This window comes from Pituophis catenifer, unplaced genomic scaffold (genome assembly GCF_029215685.1).
Source record: "Pituophis catenifer annectens isolate HBS135680 unplaced genomic scaffold, rPitCat1.0.hap2 SCAF_17, whole genome shotgun sequence".
In the NCBI taxonomy this organism is placed as follows: domain Eukaryota; kingdom Metazoa; phylum Chordata; class Lepidosauria; order Squamata; family Colubridae; genus Pituophis; species Pituophis catenifer.
The window spans coordinates 1,570,790-1,594,794 of NW_027256897.1; the positions used below are offsets into that span (position 1 = coordinate 1,570,790).

Consider the following 24,005-nt stretch of genomic DNA (forward strand, 5'->3'; position numbering starts at 1 on the left):
TGTTTTCTTTTGGGGACGTCAGCTTCCCTCCCCCCCCATCAGCCCATTATGGAGCCAAGGGCTGCTTGTCATCTGCAGATGCTCCTTTGAAGACCCTCGAGAGACGCCCAAAGAAGGACTCGGTCGGTCGGTCGGTCTCCGAACCTCTCCGGATTGCAGCGGATCCCACCCACCCGTTTCCTCCCCCCCATCCCAACCCCCGCTCTCCTGCGGCTCGTGGGGGGGATTGCAGGGAGACCGAGAGGGTCCGCTTTGGAGGGCCAGGCGGTCCCTCTCCCCCTGGACTTAGCCCCCCTGCGGGCAAGCTTCCTATATGAGTCTTCCTCCAGCCCAGGAGAGCCATCGGGCCCAATTGATGCCTTGCTGAGCCAGGAAGAGCCTGGATTCGCCACCATGGGCAAATCGAACAGCAAACTCAAGCCTGAAGTAGTGGAAGAGCTGACCAGGAAAACATACTGTAAGTTTCTTTCTCTCTTTTGCCTTCTCTTGTCCTCTTCCTTCTTATGCCCCATCCTTCCTTTTCCTCCTTTCTTCCTTCCTTCCTTCCTTCCTTCCTTCCTTCCCTCCCTCCCTCCCTCCCTCCCTCCTTCCTTCCTTTCCAAAGCATATTACCCTTCCTTCCTTCCTTCCTCTCTCTCTCCCTCCCTCCCTCCCTCTTTCCTTCCTTCCTTCCTTTCCATAGCATATTACCCTTCCTTCCTTCCTTCCTTCCTTCCTTCCTTCCTTCCTTCCTTCCTCTCCCCCTCCCTTCCTCCCTCTTTCCTTCCTTCCTTTCCATACCATATTACCCTTCCTTCCTTCTTCCCTTCCCTTCCTTTCCCTTCCCTTCCCTTCCCTTCCCTTCCCTTCCCTTCCCTTCCCTTCCCTTCCCTTCCCTTCCCTTCCCTTCCCTTTCCCTTCCCCTTTCCCTTTCCCTTTCTCTTCCCTTTCCCTTCCCATCCACACCACCAAACCATCCAATTCTGCAACTTTCTAGACCTGTCTCCTGATAAAGAGACCTCTGGGCTCAAAATACCTCGATTCATCCCTCTTTTTTCTGGGGGTGGGGTGGAGATGAAGATGCCCTGTGTGTGTGTGTGTGTGTGTGTGTGTGTGCATTGTGTTGAACAATTCTGCTCTAGCCAGCCCAAGGGCTGAGCAGGGAAAGGAGCAGCTGAGGAGGTGTGCTTGAGTTGCATGGTGCAATCTGCTGCATTGCTTTAAAGAGGGGCGGGCGGGAGGGGGAGGGAGGGAGGCAGCTCCCGTTGGGGTGTTATTATTGTCAGGGCTGCAGGAAGAGAAGGAACAAGGAGGAGGAAGCCTTCTCTCTATTCTCTTTCTCTCTCTCTTCTCTCTCTCTTCTCTCCCTCTCCCTCTCCCTCTTTCTCAGTGATTCATGCAGCTTCTCGCCCCGAGCTGTTTCTCCAACAGCATCTGGCACCCCCTTTGGCTTCTCCTGGGGTGGGCGAGGGCTGGACAGAACTGGAAAGCAGCCCACGGGAGGGACATGCCAGGAAAGGAAGAGGAGGAGGACAGATACTGGGAGAGGAGGAGGAGGAAGAGAAGAGGGAGAAGGAGAAGAGGAGGAGAAATAGGAGGAGGAGAAGGAAGGGGAAGAGGGAGAGGAGAAGGGAGAGGAGGAGAAGGTGAAGAGAGAAGGGGAGAAGGAGGAGGAATAGAAGGAGAAGAGGAAAAGGAGGAGAAGGTTAGGTGGAGGAGGAGGTGAGACAGGAAGAGGAGGAAGAGGAATGGGAAAAGAGGAGGAATAGGAGGCAAAAGAGGAGAAGGAAGAGAAGGAGGAGGAGAAGGAGGTTAAGAGGAGGAGGAGGTAAGACAGGAAGAGGAATGGGAAGAGAGGAGGAAGAAGAGAAGGAAGAAACACTGCAGGCCCTTTACACAGCGGATAGATGTGCTGATGGCTGCATTGAATTCTTGGACATTTTCAGTCCTGGGAGGGCCATTCTTTCAATCTTTGGCTTTCTCTCACCTTCCCTGCTTTAAATGCTATTTGCAATTTGAAAATGGGGGGGGGAGGGGGAAGGGGTGGAGAACTGTCCAGAATCTGGCTGGGGGGGGAGGGGATGGTTTGTGCAGCCGAAATGCGTCTGATGCATTTATTTCACTATTTATTTGATTCAATAGGCTTTTTGCTATTTTTGTAAACAACTCGATGCAAAATCCAAAGTCAAAGAATTCTGTTTTGTTTTCCTCTCGCTTCTCTCTTAATTTTTTTCCCCTCTTTATTTTCTTTTCCTTCCCCCAAAACTGTTTTTTTTTTAATTTTTGGAAGGGAGGGTCCCCCATTTTGGTCAGCAAACGTGTCTTCCCCCCCTTCTGAGTGGTTTCTCCCCAGTTGCATCTTTAAACTACACAATAGTTTTGTGCCTTTTGACCGGTTTTCCAGCATTAAAGTACCCCTGGATTGGAAAACTTGAATTTTGCTCTTAGATTGCTAAATTTCTGGATGGTTGCAGAGGTTTTTTTTTTCCTCTTCTTCCCACAGGGCTCAGTCACTCAAAGTTTGTGATAAGAACTGAGTTGTGTTCTTTCAGTCTGGTTTGCTGCTTGGCTCACTGGCTTGAGTTACCTGGAGCCATTTAGCTTTACAGGAACGGTTTTTTTTTTTTTTAGTCGTATGTCAACCTTTCTCTGTGCTGCCTCCGTTCTTTTTAAAGGGAAAAGCAAGTTTCTAGTTCTCATTGTGGTGCCCATGTATTTTCACTGGCTTGATAATAATTTTGTGAGGTTTCAGAACCGGGATTATTTTCCCCATTATGTCTCCTTCTACACGTGGCTGTAAAAAAAACCAAACACGTTTATATATTATTCTCCTTGATTTGATCCGACAAACTTAATTTCCCTAAATCAGGTGAGCAGAGGTCCACTTTTCAGAGAGACAAAACACAGCTTCAACATCACGTTGTCCTTTTTTTCCCCCCCCAGCAAAAAAACTCCATAAGGGGTTTCCGCTCTCTAGTAGGAAAGTTATCCTAACTAGACCCACAAACTGCTCTCCTTCAAAAGTGGCTCTTTTCCAAATTTTGCAGTGAGGTTGTCCACTCTGTCAAGGACCTTGGAGTACTCATTTCTAAAGATCTAAGCGCCCGAGCCCACTGTAACAACATTGCCAAAAAGGCATTAAGAGTTGTTAACCTAATCTTGCGTAGCTTCTTCTCTGGGAATGTTGTACTACTAACTAGAGCATACAAAACCTTTGCTAGACCAATTCTTGAATACAGCTCAGCTCTCTGGAACCCGCATATCAGACATAAATATAATCGAGAGAGTCCAGAGATAATTCACGAGAAGAGTCCTCCATTCCTCTACCCGTAATAAAATACCTTATGCCACCAGACTCCAAATTTTGGGCTTAGACAATTTAGAACTATGCCGACTTCAGTCTGACCTAAGCATAGTACATAAAATTATCTGCCACAATATCCTACCTGTCAATGACTACTTCAGCTTCAACCACAACAATATATGAGCACACAATAGATTCAAACTCAAGGTAAACCGCTCCAAACTCGATTGCAGAAAATACGACTTCAGCCACAGAGTGGTCAATGCCTGGAATGCACTACCTGACTCTGTGGTTTCTTCCCCAAATCCCCAAAACTTTAACCTTAGACTGTCTACTATTGACCTCACCTCATTCCTAAGAGGTCAGTAAAGGGGCGTGCATAAGCTCACCAGCGTACCTTCCGTCCCTGTCCTAATATTCCTTTTTTACTTACTCTTTTCATGTATTCAAATTATGTTTATACTTTTACCTGTTATCTTATATATGCTTGACAAGTAAACTTAAACCTGTTTTTTAAAAATGGAGGACTTTGTAAAGAGGTTTTGGCCGCCATGAGAAAATAGCATTTTCCTGATGCTTTGTAATGTCTTCGGGTCTCATCCCAGATTTTCATGGCTGTTGGAGGCGGCGTTCCTGAAATCCCAGGGAAAGACATAGCTGCTTTAATGAGTTCTAGGTCAAGGTAGCTTTGCGTCTCTTGCACAATCCAAAATAATCTGAAATGTGCCCGGTTTTTAAAATAACTCACAAACGATGTGCAATAGCGAGAATTGTGAGAAATGAGCCTCAAATATTTTTAACAGGGACTGTTAAAAAAAAATATTTTTTAATTTGGCAAGCTGAATTTGACATATTTGCAAAAAAAAAAAAAAAAAAAAAACCCGACAAACTGACAGAGACAGCCCGTGATGTCCTTCCAGAAATGACAAATGGGAAGAGACTCAAATTCACCCAAGCCAATTGCGTTGCTAACGTGGCCATTTTGAAAACAGCTAAAAGCAAACCACGCTTGAGGCCGCCCAATCCTGCTGGTGAGTTATTTAAAAACCTTTGCTTTGGCCCACTGGGTTGTGTTTTCTACCTGGGCAGTCTAGTTGCTAACCAGCTGATATTAGATCTGTCAAATCCAGGGGCAGGAAATTGCTTTGTGGCTTAAAAGTTTTTATAAATGAGGATTGTAGGAGCCAAACTTTTTGATTTATTGAGTACTGTTTCTCAGTCAAGGGTGAGGGGTCCTTAGCGCTCTCTGAAATTGGCTGTTTTCTTGCAGACGTTTCATTACCCAACTAGGTAACATCATCAGTGCTAGAAGGGAGGAGAGTTTGGGAGGAGGAGGACTGTGGGGTCCTTGGTGCTCTCTGAGCTTGGCTGTTTTCTTGCAGATTTCATTACCCAACTAGGTACCATAACCAGTGCTAGAAGGGAGAGAGCAAGCCTCACTCCTCCTCCTCCTCCTCCTCCACCACCACCACCTCCTCCTCCTCCTCCTCCTCCTCCTCCTCTTCTTCTTCTTCTTCTTCTTCTTCTTCTTCTTCTTCTTCTTCTTCTTCTTCTTCTTAGAATAGAATAGAATAGAATAGAATAGAATAGAATAGAATAGAATAGAATAGAATAGAATAGAATAGAGTTGGAAGGGACCTTGGAGGTCTTCTAGTCCAACCCCCTGCCCAGGCAGGAAACCCTACACCACTTCAGACAAATGGTTGTCCAACATCTTCTTAAAAATTTCCAATGATGGAGCATCTCCTTCTCCTTCTCCTTCTCCTCCTCCTCCTCCTCCTCCTCCTCCTCCTCCTCCTCCTCCTCCTCCTCCTCCTCCTCCTCCCTACCTTCTTCTTCTCCTACACTCCACACACCACTTCCTACTAGCACTGATGATGTTACCTAGTTGGGTCATAAGATGTCTAAGAAAACAGCCAAGCTCAGAGGGCCCCTCATTTCAACCCTGAGCTACAGATATTCTCCTTTATCGATAAAGATGATAATTGCTGTATGGCCAAGGAAGGGAAGTGTGATTTTGTGGCTGGAAGAAGCAGATTGTCTCGTTGACCACACGGATTGGATTGCAGGTAGTCCTCGATTTACAACCACAGTTGTTGAGCCCAAAGCGTCTGTTGCTAAGCGAGACAGCGGTTAAGCGAGCTTTGCCCCGTTTTATGACTTTTCTTGCCACGGTTGTTAAGCGAATCATTGCAGAACAACTTGCCTGCAGAAGCTGCGAATGCTCCCAACACCGGAGGTTTTTAAGAAGATGTTGGGTAACCCTTTGTCTGAAGTGGCGTAGGGTTTCCTGCCTAAGCAGAGGGTTGGACTAGAAGACCTCCAAGGTCCCTTCCAACTCTGTTATTCTAAATTCTAGTTATTAAGTTAGCAACATGGTTGTGAAGTGAACCTGGCTCCCCCACTGCTTGTCAGAAGGTCGCAAAACGGGATTGCGTTACCCCTGGACACTGCAACGGTCGTAAATAGAAGCCAGCCTGATTTTTGAACACGGGATCGTGAGGATGCTACAACCGTCTTTTGAGAGAAAAAGTCCCATTTGTCAGTGCGGCTGAAACTTCAAACAGTCAACGAAGTATTGAAAGGGACAGGTTTTTAATGTCTATATATCTAAGACAGCGCCAAATTCCACTTTCCGACCCATCTGGGTGCAGTTCTCGCCACAGCCAAAGAAATAAAAGCTTAAAAGCTTCAGTAGACAAAAAAAAAAAAAAAAAATCTACTTGCCTTCGGTTTCCAAAGGGTTACAAACGAAATGCAAATTCTCCATTTGGCATCGGATAATATTTTAAATTGTACAGTTTGTTCCTTTGGGTTTTTTTCCCCCCTTGAGAGGGCCGGTTCGAAAGAGAAAGCTAAAATGAGGAAGCCACGAACGCCAGCCAGGAAGGAAGGGAGGTCTCGATGCCTTCAGCCCTGCGAAAACGTTGGAAACCATTTCTGGACTTTGTGCTTCAAAGTCGTCGTATGTTTTACCTTCCAGTCCCCTAATCCTCTTTGTTGCTCTTCTCTGCACTCTTTCCAGAGTCTCCACATCTTTTTAATTACATGGTGACCAAATCTGGATGCAGGATTCCAAGTGTGGCCTTACTAAGGCATTATAAATTGGTATTAACACTTCCCGTGATCTTGATTCTATCCCTCTGTTAATGCAGCCTCGGACTGCATTGGCTTACATGCCAATTGGCAACCACCTGGATTTTGATCACGGAATGCCATGCAAGGATCAATCCTAAGTAACTTTTTTTCTTTTTAATGTCGTCTTAACTTCGAAACGAAGTTCATTCAACACATGGCTGTAAGCAGGGGTGAAATCCAGCAGGTTCTGACAGGTTCTGGAGAACCGGTAGCGGAAATTTTGAGTAGTTCGGAGAACTGGCAAATACCACCTCTGGCTGGCCCCAGAGTGGGGTGGGAATGGGGATTTTGCAATATCCTTCCCCCAGGAGTGGGTGAGGGAATGGGGATTTTGCAGTATCCTTCCCTTGGAGTGGGGAGAGAATGGGGATTTTGCAGTATCCTTCCCCTGGAGTGGGGAGGGAATGGAGATTTTGCAGTATCCTTCCCTTGGAGTGGGGAGGGAATGGGGATTTTGAAGGATCCTTCCGTTGGAGTGGGGAGGGAATGGAGATTTTGCAGTATCCTTCCCCTGCCACGCCCACCAAGCCACGCCCAGAGAACCGGTAGTAAAAAAAATTGGATTTCACCACTGGTTGTAAGTCAATGAAGATGGCTAGCGAGGTTAGATTCGACTTTTTTTCTCCCCGCGGATTCTCAGTTTGAAACCCTGGGGCAACACCTTTTCTTCTTTCCAACAATTGCTTTGTTCTGCAAATACAATGACAGGAAAAAAAAAACGAGCAAGGGGAAAAAAAAAAAACCCTCTACTTTCTGCCCCCAGAAAAGCTGTTCAGTTTTGGTGTCTCAACCTGGCTATGTGCCACGGCAAACTCGTGGGGGCCGGCTGGCTGTTTTCCTTGGAATCGTCAAGGAAATAATAATAATAATAAAAGCTTGTAAATACGATTTGTTGGCAAAAAGGGCTCGGCAGGGAAGGTGAGAAAACGGGGGCTGTCATTCAGTTCCTCGAGGGCGATCAGCGCCAAAGACCATCTGCTGAGATAGGAGCAAGCAAATGATAGGGAGTCCTCGACTTACGACCGCAATTCAGCCCAAGGCGGTTGTTCAGTGAGTTTTGCTCCATTTTACAAGATTTTTTTCCCCCCACCGATGTTATAAGCAAATCGTGCAGTTGTTAAAGCAAGCCGATGGACATTGCTTTGTCGCAAGCCGGCGGGGAAGGTTACGAAGGGTGGATCACACGAGCTGAGGACAGTGCAACAGGCAGAAGTACATGCCAGTTGCCAAGCAACTTAACTTTGATCACATTACCACGGGGGATGCGGCAACGGTCATAAATGTGAAAATCGGTCGTAAGTCACTGGTTGAGTGTCGTCGTAGCTTTGAGCGTTCACTAAACGAATGGTTATAAATCAAGGTTTACCTGTACTTTGGGGCAAATTAATGCTGGGATGCATGCAGAAATGTAAGCAAGCATTGACCATTTAACCACCCTTCCAAAATAAGTCTATTGGCTGATTTTTCCCATCTGGGGTTGTTGGTGGCAAGAGCCAACATTTGCCTCTTAAATTTCATCTAAATAACAACAAAAAGTACCTCCAGAATTGATATACTTGGCATAAATTTGTATAAATTTATACAAATTTATACAATTTGTATAAATTTGAAGCACCCCCTTCCCTACTAGAGCATCAGTGTAGCCCAGGGCTCCAGGAAACAGACAATTGGCAGACCAGGAAAAAAGAGAGCGAGAGTTTTTCTTGTAACCCCTCCAAGTTTATTTCCTGATTGTGTTCTGCAAGATATTAGCGATAAATTATAGCGTTTATTCAATCTCCTTGCTATTTTTATAACATCTAGGACAATGTTCCATTTGCCAAAGCAGCTGCATAATTCAGAGGTTCAGAATTCGGGAGATAATGCCAAAATGATAGTTAGAAAACTGTGAACTCGCTCCGTCATTAAACGGTGTTTTTTGATTTTCTAAGAAACCTTCCCTTGCTGTGCTAATAATAACACTTTGGTAACTGTGCATTGACTTCGGCCTTCACCTCTGGGTGTGTTCACACAACAGCCTTACCCGCATCTGTTAACTGGTTCATTCACACACATCAGGCAATACTTGGATAGGGGTTGTAGCCAGAGATGGGATTCACTTACCTTTCCTACTGGTTCGCAAATGTGAACCTTCTGTGCATGCACCGTAGTCGTGCATTACATCCGGGGGTGGGCGGAGCTTCCCATAGTCACCGCTACGGGTTCGTGCGAACTGGCTGAATCCCACTACCGGTTGTAACTTGGCGTCTTGTGGGAATCGAGTGTGTTGGGTTAGCCCATTTTTCCATAGCTAAGTTAAGCGTGTTCTGCAAAGGAATTGTCCCTTATCTACCGCTAGACTTTAAAGTTGGCCTAACTCATTTTATGTTACTTGAGTAGCCTCACCGCCGCCTCTTCTTGGCCTGTCCAACCTGGAGATGAGTTTCTCATGCATCAAATTGAGTTTGGATGGAGAACAATATTGATAATGAAACTTTCTGGCATACCAAAAAGTCCCAAGCTTTAAACCATCATGGGGTAGAGCTGAGAAAGAAGTTTTTTTGGAACTTCTGGAGAACTTTATTGGAAGCGGTGGATGCCATGTGTGACTTGTAGAAGGGACCTTCCCAGGTCCTTTTTTCCACCAGAGATCAGAAAATTGTTGATCCTTTAATTCGATGGATTGAATTTTTGGATGGACAACCCATGATTCTGTAGATCTACGACTTTCCTTATCTGTCAACTCCTGGTTCATCTTATTTGGGATTCTTAAGGTTTCTTACAGGATAGGGTGGCTCAGTGGCTAAGACACTGAGCTTGTCGATCGAAAGCTTGGCAGTTCAGTGGTTCGAATCCCTAGTGCTGTGTGATGGGGTGAGCTCCCGTAACTTGTCCCAGCTTCTGCCAACCTAGCAGTTCGAAAGCACGTAAAAAAAAATGCAAGTAGAAAAATTTGGTGGGAAGGGAACAGCGTTCCGTGCGCCTTTGGCATTGAGTCATGCCAGCCACATGACCACGGAGACATCTTCAGACAGCGCTGGCTCTTCGGCTTTGAAACGGAGATGAGCACCGCCCCCTAGAGTCGGGAACGACTAGCCCATATGTGCGAGGGTAACCTTTACCTTTAAGATTTTTTCCACCATTTTGGAAGTTCAGCTCTCCCCATCCCGATCAGAGATGGTCGATTTCATTACCTTTCGGATCCCTTCTGTGGATTTGGGCTGATTCTCTTCCGTCAATTCCCTTCTCTAAGAGCCACCATTAATTGCCTCCATTAAATATTTCATTGACTCTAAAGACACCTTAACTGCAATGAGCTATTTGGCCGGAGAGCCCTTTTGCAAGAGAATTGGCAACTCTAAAGGATGGGTTGGGGTGAGAAGGTGCAGATTTAAGGAACCAAATCTTTACAGATGGTGAAGGAGAGAAATTGTGTGTGTGTTTTTTTTTTCTTCCTGAGAGAGCTGGAAACTTACCATCTAAGTTCCTTATTCCTGACTCATCCACATTTTTGCGAGCCAAAAACCTGGCCAGCCAAGCAATGTAGCACAAACTCATTCTCTGTTTACTCAGCAAGTTACGTACATTTTAATACCGTTTGAATAAATCTGTAGCTTTTCTTCTGTTAATTAGCTGGACACGCCAACATTAATTGAAAGCAATAAGCCGATTGCTCATGAAGCTATTTTGGGGAGAATCTCTTGATGCACAAAATCATAAACTGAACAAATTGGCTGATTTCCAAATTCACACTCACTGGCAAAAAGCCAGACACACTGAAGCTAACTGGCAGCACTAACTTGTGGTTGGGTGCACGGTTCAACCTAGTTCTGCAATGCCGGGAGAATCGGAAGAAAATTGGATTGGTTGAAATCCGTTGAGTGAATCCTCAAAAGATTTTTTTTTTTTTGGTTCCCTCTTGCACAAAAGCAGCTTTTTAATTTTTGACCTTAGCCTCAAGGTGCGTGAGAACATCTCATGAGGCATGTTGGCAAAATTAATTCTTTCAAATGAGATCGCTCGGAGTCTTCTTTAACTAGATTCACGGAGACGAACATGGGAGGGATCTAAGAATTCCAGCCGCTGAATTATTGTCGATTTGATCCCTCCAGTTCATCAGACAAGAGTGTTTCGTATTTCTTTTGAATGGTTTTTTGTGGGGGGCTGAAATTCAGCAAGAGGAGACGTGTTGTTGTTTTTTTAACTGACAACTGATTAAATTGCATTTTGGCCATTTATACACCTTTCCTTTGATTGCTTTAGAGCTGATTTTACTATTGAAAGGGGTAGAAGAATAGAAGGGAGTGGAGTGGAGTGGAGTGGAATGGACTGGACTGGACTGGACTGGACTGGACTAGAATAGACTAGACTAGACTAGACTAGACTAGACTAGACTAGACTAGAATAGAATAGAATAGAATAGAATAGAATAGAATAGAATAGAATAGAATAGAATAGAATAGAATAGCAGAGTTGGAAGGGACCTTGGAGGTCTTCTAGTCTAACCCCCTGCTTAATGAGGGAACCCTACATCACTTCAAATAAATGGTTATCCAACCTCTTCTTAAAAACTTCCAGTGCTGGAGCATTTACAACTTCTGGAGGCAAGTTGTTCCACTGATGAATTGTTCTCCCTGTCAGAAAATTTCTCCTTAGTTCTAGGTTGCTTCTCTCCTTGATGAGTTTCCACCCGTTGCTTCTTGTCCTACCCTCTGGAGAATAGCTTGACTCCCTCTTCTTTGGGGCAGCCCCTGAGATATTGGAAGACTGCTATCATGTCTCCCCTAGTCCTTCTTTTCATTAAACCAGCCAAACCCAGTTCCTACAACCATTCTTCATATGTTTTAGCCTCCAGTCCCCTTATCATCTTCGTTGCTCTTCTCTGCACTCTTTCTAGAGTCTCCACATCTTTTTTTACATCGTGGGGACCAAAACTGGATGCAGGATTCCAAGTGTGGCCTTACCAAGGCCTTATAAAGTGGTATCAACCCTTCCCATGATCTTGATTCTATCCCTCTGTTTATGCAGCCTAGAGATTGCTATTATTGTGTTATGTCACACCTTCTTTCTCCTTGGCTGCTCCCAAAGAACCTCTAGCATTTATCTGATTGATGTGAGTCACTTTCATCGTTGAAAACTGGGTGGTAGACAAGTTTAAGTAACTATTAATGTTGGTTGTACAGTCAGGGCGATGTTTAGACTGTATTTGGCCATTTTGTCTACCCATTGAGTCCTTCCCAAGGACAACGCAGATGTTGTGGTTTGATGGCGTTTAAAGGTATGGTTGCAGGATGTCAGCTGTTTCCAGGCAGGCTGCCTTTTGCAATTGACTGAGGGTACTCTTGTCAATTCCAATGGTGTTGAAGTGCTCAAATAATACATTACTATCGTGGTTCATCATACAGCCTGAGGTTTAGACTGGATTTTGTCCATCTACACAGTATTTAGTCCTCCCTGAGAACCTGAGATAAGGCAGATATCGGCGTTTGTCGGTGTCCAAGGCACCATGGCAGAATATAAACTGGTCTCAATTGTCGTCGTAAGTCAAGAACTCTACCGGTATGTAGAATTTTTTTCGTTCCTTCTGTGGAATCACCCAGGACGTCATAGGAGTTAAAATCTGAAGCTGGAATAGGTGACTCGTTTCTCATTTCTCACCGTTGGCCTTTTTTAATGTTTAACCGGAACAGTGGGAAGTTTTAAGCATTAAAACCATTAGAGCAGAGCCGAGGGGGAAAAAAAACTGAATATAATTGAAAACGCATCTGGAAAGGACAGGGCTGCATTGTTCATTAGCCTTCTGAATTATAAATTTGAAACTGGCCTTGTTTGATTGCAAGCCTGCTTTGAATTTTTGAGTAAGGGACCAATGCAATCGCCCTGGAGGTGTTTGTGCCAGAGTGGACCACAGGCTAAATATTTAGTTCCCAGGCTGGTAATGTTTGACTGGAAAGCTTAAAATATTTCTCTTTGATTTAGGCCAGAGAGGAGACAGAGACAGAGACAGAGACAGAGAAAGACAGAGAAAGACAGAGAGATACAGAGAGAGAGAGACAGAAAATTGGTCTTTAATGTGTCACATTTTTTTTTTTTTGAAATTCAAAAAAAGCATGCAAATTTGGCATCTTGCAAAAGTCATGCATCGATAATTAGGCGTTTCTTTTCCAGCTTTGCAGCAAAATCTTGGCACTCTGACTGTCGCCGTGTGTATTTTTGGTTTGCTGCCTCAGCTGCGGGAGAGAGCCAGATTTTTTTTTTTTTCCAAGCACAAAGTCCCATTTTGATAAAACTTATTTAAAGTTTCGAGAACTTATTTCACTGAAGCGAAACAATGAAGATTGAGCCCCTGGTCTAAATTCACAAGGGGTGCAGACGCCAAGCTATGCCATAATATTATCTTTTTTCAATCCAGATAGTCCTCAACTTACAACAATTTGTTTAGTGGCCGTTTGAAGTTACAAGAGCACTGAAAATAAAAAAGCGAATTATGCGCTCATGACTGTTTTTGGCATTTCCGCAGTATTGCGATCAAAATTCGGGGCGCTTTTATTTACGACGGTTTGCAGGGTCCCAGGTTCAAGTGATTCCCCCTTTGTGACTTTCGCAGCCGGCTTTGGACAAGCAAAAGTCAAGGGGGGAGGGGGAGGGAGAAGCCAGACTTGCTTAACGACCACATGATTCATTTAACAACAGAAGCGATTTGCTTAACTGCAGGAAAAAAAAAAGGTGATAAAATTGAATACAACTCATTTAACAACCGTGGTGCTTAGCAATGGAAATTCTGCTTCCAATTACAGTCGTAAACTGAGGACTCTCTGCAGCCCTTCCCAATCCAATCTCCCCTAAATATTAAATTTGCTCAGTTTTTTCAGAGCTGACATTTGATTTTTAAAAAAATTGATTTGAGGGTTGAACATAGTTAGTTCGCGCTACCTACCGTGTTTTCCCGAAAATAAGACATTCCCCTGATAATAAACCCAATCTGGCTTTGGACTAAAATAAGCACAGCTGGTCCCTGCTATTTCCTTTGCTTAGGGCAGGAATCAGCAACCTGCAGCTCCAGCTGGAAATCAGGTAAGACGGCAGGAGGAGCCCCGTCTTGCTCCACGAGCCCCAAATTAAGAAGACCCCCCCTAAAAAAAAGGCCAAGCGTTTATTTCAGGGTTCAAAAAAATATAAGACAGGGTCTTATTTTCGGGGGCAGGAGGGAAACGGTACCTCTGGCCAAAGCTGTTTTAGATTAAGACTGCAAGCAGGGAAAGCTTTTGAAACGTTGCAAACTCTCTAAAACAGAACCAGAACACTGTAAAGTCTCTTTCTGTGTCTTTTTTATTTTTAAAGGGAAAGAAAATAACAACCCATTTTCTTTCTTCCAGCGGCTTGCGATCGATTCCTTAATTCAATTCATGCTCTCAAAAGAGCCGTGGCCATTTGCAAAATCACTCCAGATCAATTCAGACGTCTGGAACACCTTGTTGTAGCTTTGCATAGGGGAGGAAGTCTCTGCAGGGTGACACCGTTTACAGTCCTCAAATTACGACCGCAGTTGAGCCCAAAGTTTCCATCGCTAACCAGGATAGTTGTTAAGTGAATCTTCAGTGCGACCGTCATAAATATGAGCCTGTCTGAATGTTGATCGCCTGTCCATGGAGATTTTTCAACGGTCATGTGTGAAAAATGGTCGTAAGTCACATTTTTCGGTCCTGTTGTAACTTTAAACAGTCACTAAAGGAACAGTTGTAAGTCGAGGACTACCTGGATTGCATAGAATTGCTTTGTGTGTTGTTGTGTCATTTGGGACTGTGTGGTTTGGCCTTCTGGCCATTTCAGGTCGTTCTCGACTTGCGGCCATTTGTTTAACGAAGGTTCAGACTTACAACGGTATTGAAGAAAGTGACTTGTCCTCAGAGTTACAACTTTCAGACTATCCCCAAAGGTCACCCCATTGCAAATTGGGTACATGGCAATCGTTTCACACTTATGACGGTTGTGGCGTCCTCGCAATCACACGGTCGCGATTTGCAAACTTCCCAGCTAACCTCCCAGAAGCGAAGTCCAAGGATGAAGATAAATTTCCCGAACGACCATGTGATTCATTTAATGACCACTCCATAACCACCACGGGGGAAAATGTGTTTAAAATTGGGTCTGCTCACGTGATGATGTAACCCAACAGTCGCCTCACTTAGCAACCAAAATTGGACTGGGAGAGGCCAGCCAGGAGTGGGATTTGGGGGTTCTCCGAAATGCACAGAATCTTAGCTAGAGATTCTCCCGAACCGCCAGCAACTCAGCCCTGTCTCTGCCCAAAAAAGATAAGAGTTAAGGCTTTTGAAAACTTAACCGAAGTGCATGAATGTATGAAGTCATCCATAAATATTTCTTTTTTCTCTCTCTTTTTTCCAGTCACAGAGAAAGAAGTCCAGCAATGGTGAGTGTTATTTCCGATTCTAAGAATTATTGAACATTTGTATATAAACACACATTCCAAACAGTCACTAAACATATTGTAGTATCCGTTCAATTTCAGAGGTGAAATCCAGCAGGTTCTGACAGGTTCTGGAGAACCGGTTAGCGGACATTTTGAGTAGTTCAGAGAACTGGCAAATACCACCTCTGGCTGGTCCCAGAGTGGGGAGGGAATGGAGATTTTGCAATATTCTTCTCCCAGGAGTAGGGAGGGAATGGAGATTTTACAGTATCCTTCCCCTGGAGTGGGGAGGGAATGGGGATTTTGCAATATCCTTCCCCCAGGAATAGGGAGGGAATGGGGATTTTGCAATATCCTTCCCCCAGGAGTGGGGAGGGAATGGAGATTTTGCAGTATCCTTCCCCTGGAGTGGGGAGGGAATGGGGATTTTACAGTATCCTTCCCCTGGAGTGGGGAGGGAATGGGGATTTTGCAATATCCTTCCCCCAGCAGTGGGGAGGGAATGGAGATTTTGCAGCATCCTTCCTCTGCCACGCCCACCAAGCCACGCCCACAAAACCGGTAGTTTAAAAAACTGAATTTCCCCAGTGGTTCAATTCCTCATTTACCGAAGATCCTGCTTTCAACTGACTTCATTACGTCCTTGTTCTGACGTGATATGAGAGGTGGACTCAAGACATTCTTGCTTTTCTGGACACTGAGTTGCCAAGCGGCCAGTTTGGTCACTGTAGAAACAAGGGTCGGATTTTCTGAGATGACCCATCCCTCGGATAGTTCTTTAGCTCAGGACCATGGACAGCTCTTCAGAGACCATTCATTCTGTTGAAGCTTACAGTTGGAAGGGTCCTTGGAGGGCCTCTAGTCCACCCTCCTGCTTGAACAGGGCCACCCTATACCATTCCCCCCCAAAAAATAGCTGTCCAATCTCTTCTTAAAATCTTCCAACAATGGAGCACCCATAACTTCTGGAGACAAGTCTTTCCACTGATCGACTGTTCTCACTGTCAGGAAGTTTCTCCTGAGTTCTAGGTTGCTTCTCTCCTTGATTCGTTTCCATCCGTTGCTTCTTGTCCTGCCTTCTGGTGCTTTGGAGAACAAGTTGACCCCCTCCCCTCTTCTTTGGGGGCAGCCCCTCAAATATTGGACCACTGTCATCATGTCACCCCTAATCCAAAAAACCAACACTGCAATTAGGTTTTATTAAATGCAAAGAGTGGAGCCCATGTTTTCCTATCCTTGCAACCCTTAAGAGGGGTCGACTTGAGTTGACTCCCCCTTCTCTGTGACGGCCCCTCAAATATTGGAAGACTGCTCTCGTGTCAACTCTAGTCCTTCTCTTTGTGAGACTAGACATACCCAGTTCCTGCAACCATTCATTGTATATTTTAGCCTCCAGCTCCCCCATCATCATAGAAGATAGAATCATCAGGCTGGAAGGGGCCTTGGAGGTCTTCTAGTCCAACCCCCTGCTTAGGCAGGAAACCCTACACCACTTCAGACAAATGGTTATCCAACATCTTCTTAAAAACCTCCAGTGTTGGAGCTTCCACAACTTCAGCTGTTCCACTGATGAATTGTTCTCACTGCCAGGAAGTTTCTCCTGAGTTCTAGGTTGCTTCTCTCCTTGGTTAGTTTCCATCCGTTGCTTCTTGTTTTGCCTTCAGGAGTTCTGGAGAATAAGCCAACCTCTTCTAGGAAGTCCTGGAAGATAGTTATCGCTTGCCTCCTCTGATATTTTATGGAGATGAATCCATTAAAAAAAAATGGGGGAAGAAGAATCTGATGGCACCCAAGAGGCATAGATAACACGAGGTGGCCTCCTTTCTCTCTCTTGTGACAATAGGTGTCTTCAAACATTTCAGCCGTCCTTCCTGCCACGGTGTCTCCTTCCCCAATGGGTTGGAACAACAAAGCCCATAGTTCCTTCTGGAAATTGGAGTCCCTGTGAAAAGCCAAGGCAGTCCAATGGCAATCAGGCTTTGAAAGCTTCTGGCTGGGGAATTCTGGGAGTTTGAAGTCCACACAACTTCAGACTTAACCTAGGTTGAGAAACGCTGCCTAAGAGTCACAGCAAGGCCGAGATGGGATTAAAAATGGTTCTGTTGTTTTTCTTGGAGTCGTAGGAGAGGAAAAAAAAAAAATCAAGCGTATCCATTTTATCTTTCTGGTTGCAGGTATAAAGGCTTTATTAAGGACTGCCCAAGTGGCCAGTTGGACGCAGCCGGATTTCAGAAAATCTACAAGCAATTTTTCCCATTTGGGGACCCTACCAAGTTTGCAACCTTTGTTTTTAATGTCTTTGATGAAAACAAAGTGAGTTTTCTTTCTTTCTTTCTTTCTTTCTTTCTTTCTTTCTTTCTTTCTTTCTTTCTTTCTTTCTTTCTTTCTTTCTTTCTTTCTTTCTTTTCTTCCTTCCTTCCTTCCTTCCCATAGCATATTATCTCTTCCTTCCTTCCTTCCTTCCTTCCTTCCTTCCTTCCTTCCTTCCTTCCTTCCTTCCCATAGCATATTATCTCTTCCTTCCTTCCTTCCTTCCTTCCTTCCTTCCTTCCCATAGCATATTATCTCCTCCTTCCTTCCTTCCTTCCTTCCTTCCTTCCTTCCTTCCTTCCCATAGCATATTATCTTCCTTCCTTCCTTCCTTCCTTCCCATAGCATATTATCTTCCTTCCTTCCTTCCTTCCTTCCTTCCTTCCTTCCTTCCTTCCTTCCTTCCTTCCTTCCTTCCTTCCTTCCTTCCTTCCCATAGCATATTATCTCCTCCTTCCTTCCTTCTTTCCTTCCTTCCTTCCAAATGAATCTTCATTGATCTCTGGCCAAAATGCATTTGCCCCAAGCAATATTTTCACAGAAATAGGACCGAGGGAAAAGGGGACATTAAATGAGGCAGGCATTAAGTGAGTTACGCCTGATCCTACAACATTTTTTTGCCAGGATCATTCAGTGGTCATTAAATGAATCCGTCTTACCCTGTTTACTTTGTTGGGAGCCGGCTGTGAAAGTCCGCAGTGGCAGTCAGGTCCCCTGGGAGGCTGCAACCCTTGTCCATAAAGACAGGCCAGCTGCCAAATATCTAAATTACGATCACAGAACTGTGAGGACGCTGTGTTGGTCGTAACCACAAGGACTGAGTTACTGTGCTGGTCTCTAAACTGCAAGATCCGAGTTCCTCGTTTCTGTGCTGTCGTAACTCCCAACCGTCCCTAAACGAATGGTCATAAATAGAGGACCAACTGTAATTGCACTTTAAACAGCCTTTTCCCCCAAGCTTTTTCTCAATGTCAGCTCTTTCCTTTTCTCTTCTCAGGATGGAAGAATCGAGTTTTCCGAATTCATCCAGGCCCTTTCAGTCACTTCCCGAGGAACCCTGGATGAAAAACTGCGATGTAAGCAAGTGGAGAGTTTCTTCCCTGACTATTTATTTATTTCTTCGTCTCCTGGTTAGACAACCATTTGTCCAGAATGATGTAAGATCTCCTGCCTGAGAAAGGGGATGGACTAGAAGACCTCTAAGGTCCCTTCCAACTCTGATATTCTACATCAGGGGTGTCAAACTGGATTTCTTTGGGGGCCAGATCAGCATTGTAGTTCTCCTCCATGGGCCGGCCGTGTGTGTGTGGGGAGATGGGACGGACACCTCCTGCAGCATTTTGCCGGCCTAAATGGGGCACCGAGGAGGCTGCTCGCTGCCCCCACACCCCGTTTTCGGTCTGGATGGCCTCTTGCAGCACTTTGTCGGCCAAAAAATGAGACACGGGGTGCCCCACGAGGCACCGTGGGCTGGTCCTTTGCTAATTCTGGGCCGGATCCGACCCACGGGCCTTAAGTTTGACACCGAGAAATTGTGGGAGAGATTTTGGCCTTAGGGCCTTTTCTGACCGAGTCTCGGTTCCTAAAGCTGTATCACTTTCTTTGCAAACTTTCTTTCTTTTCTTTTTTTTCCCCCGCTGCGTTTCAGGGGCCTTTAAACTGTATGACCTGGATAATGATGGCTACATCACAAGAAATGAGATGCTGGATATTGTAGATGCTATTTACCAGATGGTGGTGAGTATAGAAACCATGGTTTGTTACCATTGGAACGTGCCAAAAAAAGCGACTTCGAACAGTCAGTAGTTGGCTGTAAATCAGGGGCTCCCTGAAGTTGGGGCAGAATTCAACAGAGTCTTGAGAAGAATGGCGGACAACGGAGAGCCCGCATGGCATCCTGGGAAAGAAATGGATGGGTTCGGTGAGAAGATTGCCCAGATAATGAAGTTGAGTTTCTGTAATGTCCTGAACCCCAAATTAGCTCCTTCAATTATGGGCCATACCAAGCGCCCCCGATCTGGTTTGCTTTGGGTAGGTGCTTTAGTAACTTCGTACCAGGGGTGAAATGCTACTGGTTCAGACCGGTTTGGGAGAACTGGTCGTAAAAAATGCTACCAGTTCAGGCGAATCGGTATTTCCGACGATCAGCTGGTCGACGATCAGCTGTGACACGCGATTTATATTTGCTAGAATCATCGGATTTCTTGCTTTCTAGCTAATCAAAATCGGGTGGCACAGCGGATTCCCCCACCCCTCACTGTTCTACTTACCTTTGCAAACTCGGAAGGCTTCAAAATGTTCCTTTTTTAGCGTCTCAGGCACACTCGGTAGCAGACTCACATAAGATTTCACTGCTGCTTCATGGGCTTTATTGAGTCCGCCAGAGTTCGTGGGATCGTATGGAAACGACGGGCTGTGTGTCTCCAAGGCCGTGTCATCTTCGCTTTCTTTGACTAGGGTAACACGGTGGAGCTGCCGGAAGAGGAGAACACACCGGAGAAGAGGGTGGACCGGATTTTTGCCATGATGGACAAAGTGAGTTTTCTTCTCCAGCTTCTTTGGCTACCAGCAGGAGCTGACCAAGGGGTCTCCCATTTCGCTTCCTTCGCAGCCCTATTCCTAAGGGAGAGTGGAAAGCCAACCGAGCTGAAAGTTTCCAAGGTTGAAAAACCCTCAGCTGCTGACCTAGAAAGCAGCAGGCTGTGAGTTCTAGTCCTCCCTTTGGCAGGAAAAATGGCCGGGTGACTTTGGGCCAGTCACTCATTCTCCGCTTAACCCACCACACAGGGTTGTTGGTGTTTGGAAAGTAGGATGCAGAAGTATATTAAGTATGTTTTCTGCCTTGAGTTGATCAAATATGTCTGTCTGTCTGTCTATGTTATGTCTGGAGAGAAAGAGAGAGAGAGATGAGATGAGATAGATAGATAGATAGATAGATAGATAGATAGATAGATAGATAGATATAGGTAGACAGATACACAGATATAAATAGATATACAGAGGAGAGAGAGATGAGATAGATAGATAGATAGATAGATAGATAGATAGATAGATAGATAGATAGATAGATAGGTAGATAGATAGATAGATAGATAGAGATAGGTAGACAGATACACAGATATAAATAGATATACAGAGGAGAGAGAGATGAGATAGATAGATAGATAGATAGAGAGAGAGAGAGAGAGAGAGAGAGAGAGAGATAGGTAGACACACAGATATAAATAGATATACAGAGGAGAGAGATGAGATAGATAGATAGATAGATAGATAGATAGATAGATAGATAGATAGATAGATAGATATAGGTAGACAGATACACAGATATAAATAGATATACAGAGGAGAGAGAGATGAGATAGATAGATAGATAGATAGATAGATAGATAGATAGATAGATAGATAGATAGATAGATAGATATAGGTAGACAGATACACAGATATAAATAGATATACAGAGGAGAGAGAGATGAGATAGATAGATAGATAGATAGATAGATAGATAGATAGATAGATAGATAGAGATAGGTAGACACACAGATATAAATAGATATACAGAGGAGAGAGAGATGAGATAGATAGATAGATAGATAGATAGATAGATAGATAGATAGATAGATAGATAGATAGATGGATGGATGGATGGATGGATGGATGGATGGATGGATGGATGGATAGATAGATAGATAGATATACAGATATACAGATAGATTGATAGATTGATAGATAGAGAAAGAGAGAGAGATGAGACAGACAGACAGAAATAGAGATAGATAGATAGATAGATAGATAGATAGATAGATAGATAGATAGGAGACAGAAAGAGAGAGAGGGAGAGAGAGAGAAATATAATAATATTAACTATAGATATAGATAGAGAGATAGAGATAGATAGACAGGCAGACAGAAAGACAGAGATAGATAGATAGATAGATAGATAGATAGATAGATAGATAGATAGGAGAGAAAAAGAGAGAGAGAAAAATATAATAATATTAACACACACAAGAGATTTAGTTCCTGGGTGTTGACTGTTCTTTTGAGTCCTTGGTCGCACGACCCAATGACTGAGCTATCTCCTTAACTCAGCACCAAGAAAGGGGAATGGACCAGATGACCTCTTGGGACCCCCTCCCAACTCTTACGAGAGCACCCTGCCTTCCCCTAACATCTGGTTCTCCTTTTCTTCCAGAACGCTGACGGGAAATTAACGCTGCAGGAGTTCCAGGAAGGTTCGAAAGCCGATCCTTCCATCGTTCAGGCCCCTTTCCCTTTACGACGGACTGGTATAGTTCCCCCAGTCTAGGCTTTGGTGAGCACCCAAGTCTCCAATCTCAGCTTTCTATTTACATAAGAAAAAAATGACCTCCCCTCCCGCTAAAAATATATATCTGGAAAAGAAAAAAACCTCATGAGACATAGGAGAACCATAGTTTTTATTATTTGACTCGACTCGACTTCCGTCTCATTTATGTGGCAGCTCCCAGCAACAACAGTATTGTCACTGTCACAACAACTATTGTGTTTTGTTGACAACAATGGAACACACTACGAATCTGAATACATGCCCAAACGTAGAACCCCATTCAAACCACCCCTTAAGTAGTTAATTTAACAGTGTGGGCAAAGACCAAAATACCCTGCATTTTGCAATACAATACATTGCAGTAGAACAAGATAACAAGAAGAGGAGGGGAAAAAACCCCCAGCAAATACAGTATGTATTAAAACGATAAGGGGAATAAATAATTGTTTGTGTCTGGCAGGGATGGATTCAATGTTTCCTTCCAAATTTGATTCTAACTTAGATTGCTTCATTCATTCATTCATTCATTCATTCATTCATTCATTCATTCATTCATTTTATATTTCCTTCCTTTCCTCCCTCCCATTCCCCTTCTCCTTCCTCCCTCCCTCCTTCTCTTCCTTTTATACAGCCTTCCTTCGCTCCCTCTCTCCCTCCCTCATTCATTCATTCATTCATTTTATATTTCCTCCCTTTCCTCCCTCCCATTCCCCTTCTCCTCCCTCCCTCCCTTCCTCTCTTCCTTTTATACAGCCTTCTGCTCCCTCCCTCCCTCCCTCCCTCATTCATTCATTCATTCATTCATTCATTATATATTTCCTTCCTTTCCTCCCTCCCATTCCCCTTCTCCTCCCTCCCTTCCCTCCCTCCTCTCATTCTCTTCCTTCTTTCCCTCCCTCCCTCTTTCCCACCCTCCCTTCCTCTCTTCCTCCCTCCCTTCCTTTTATACAGCCTTCCTTCGCTTGTTCGCTTCCTTCGCCTTCCCTCCCTGGTTCATTCATTCATGCATTCAATTTTTATGGCCGCGCCATCTCAAACCAGGCAACTAAAAGACTAAATGGTATAACACATTTCTAAAAAAGACACTAAAGGCAGGACATGAGTTCTATAAATATATAAAATCATAATGTCCATCAGGAAGCTTCAGGCTTTTCATTTTTCTTTTCTCTTCTCTTCTCTTCTCTTCTCTTCTCTTCTCTTCTCTTCTCTTCTCTTCTCTTCTCTTCTCTTCTCTTCTCTTCTCTTCTCTTCTTCTCTTCTCTTCCCTTCCCTTCCCTTCCCTTCCCTTCCCTTCCCTTCCCTTCCCTTCCCTTCCCTTCTCTTCTCTTCTCTTCTCTTCTCTTCTCTTCTCTTCTCTTCTCTTCTTTCCAGACGCATCGAGAAGTCCTTCTTCCAGTGACATCAAGCTGCCTCCCCCAACGAGACCTTTGTCTGACGTTACTCTTCCGTTACTCGCAAGCAAGGGGCGTCTTCCAAGTCCGACCTCAGCCTCAAAACCCCCTTTTTCTGCTTGGAATCGTCCCATATTGGCCGAGCGACTGCTTTGACTGCATCATTATTATTATTTAAAAAAAGAGAGACAGACAAAGGAAAGGCAGAGGGTGGGAATCCTTTATAGGATGGAGACAGTTCTTGCATACATTTTCCCCCTTTTGCGTTTTGTCTGGAATGAACTTGAGATTTCATATTTCTTCCCTGGGGGGCAGCGGGTGGGGTGGGGCGGAGGAATGGAAGGGACTGGAGAGGCTACTGATTAAGTCAGACTGGAAAAGCAGGCAGGGTATGGGTGGGAGTACAGGGGGAGGGCAAAAAGCAAAACAAAAAAAAATTGTGAATCAAAATCTGTTTGAAAAACTCATTTTTCTCCATATCATCTGGATTTGCTGCAATTTGCATCGCTCGGGATCGCCTGCCCCCCCCACTCCCAGGTCTGCATGTACAAAGCCCCTTTTTAATGTTCCGAGCGATGCGCAAAAAAAAAACCCCTCCCATCTCCTTTGGATATGATTTGCCTCTTTGTGTGTGTGTGTGTGTGTGTATGTGTGTGTATTTCTCTTTTTGCAGACTGCTGCCTTATCTATTTGACGCTTTCATAACGGACTTGTTGCCTGAAGGATCATCAAAAACCGAAAATGGGGTGGGGTCTCTTTTTCCCCTCTTTTGCGGGAGAAATTTAAGCCCTGAATCTGTAATCACGCACACTTGGCAGCCTGGCTGAAGTCGGAAGGGGGTTAAATTCCGTCCCCCTCCCCCTTTTTTTTTTTGTGTCTTTTTTGTTGTCGTTGTTGTTTTGTCCATCACAACTGTTGTGTGAGGCTTCACTTTGGATGTGGGGCGGGAGGGTTGGGAAGTCATTGCATCCTTGCCTTGCTTTTAAAGAGCTTCGATGCTCCGAACTCCGATCTCACAAACTTCCATTGCCTGCATATTAAAAAAAAGGAAAAAAAAGGAACATTATTTCTTATTTCTTTTCTCTCTTTTTTTGGACAAAAGAGAACTTGGATCCTTTTCAATAGTCAAGGGCTGGGAGGCATTTCTAATTTTTTAATTTTTAATTT

The 24,005-nt window shown here is 44.5% G+C and overlaps 1 protein-coding gene across 1 annotated transcript; it reads left to right on the forward strand.

The window, feature by feature from the left end:
* Window positions 1-357: 357 nt before the first annotated feature.
* NCS1 (neuronal calcium sensor 1) lies at window positions 358-23,125 on the forward strand. The gene is made up of 8 exons (XM_070955548.1): window positions 358-457; window positions 14,807-14,831; window positions 17,006-17,144; window positions 18,139-18,217; window positions 18,790-18,878; window positions 19,599-19,676; window positions 21,334-21,453; window positions 22,819-23,125. The coding sequence occupies exons 1-7, from the start codon at window positions 394-396 to the stop codon at window positions 21,445-21,447; spliced, it is 588 nt and encodes a 195-aa protein (XP_070811649.1). The 5' UTR covers window positions 358-393; the 3' UTR covers window positions 21,448-21,453; window positions 22,819-23,125.
* Window positions 23,126-24,005: the final 880 nt, after the last annotated feature.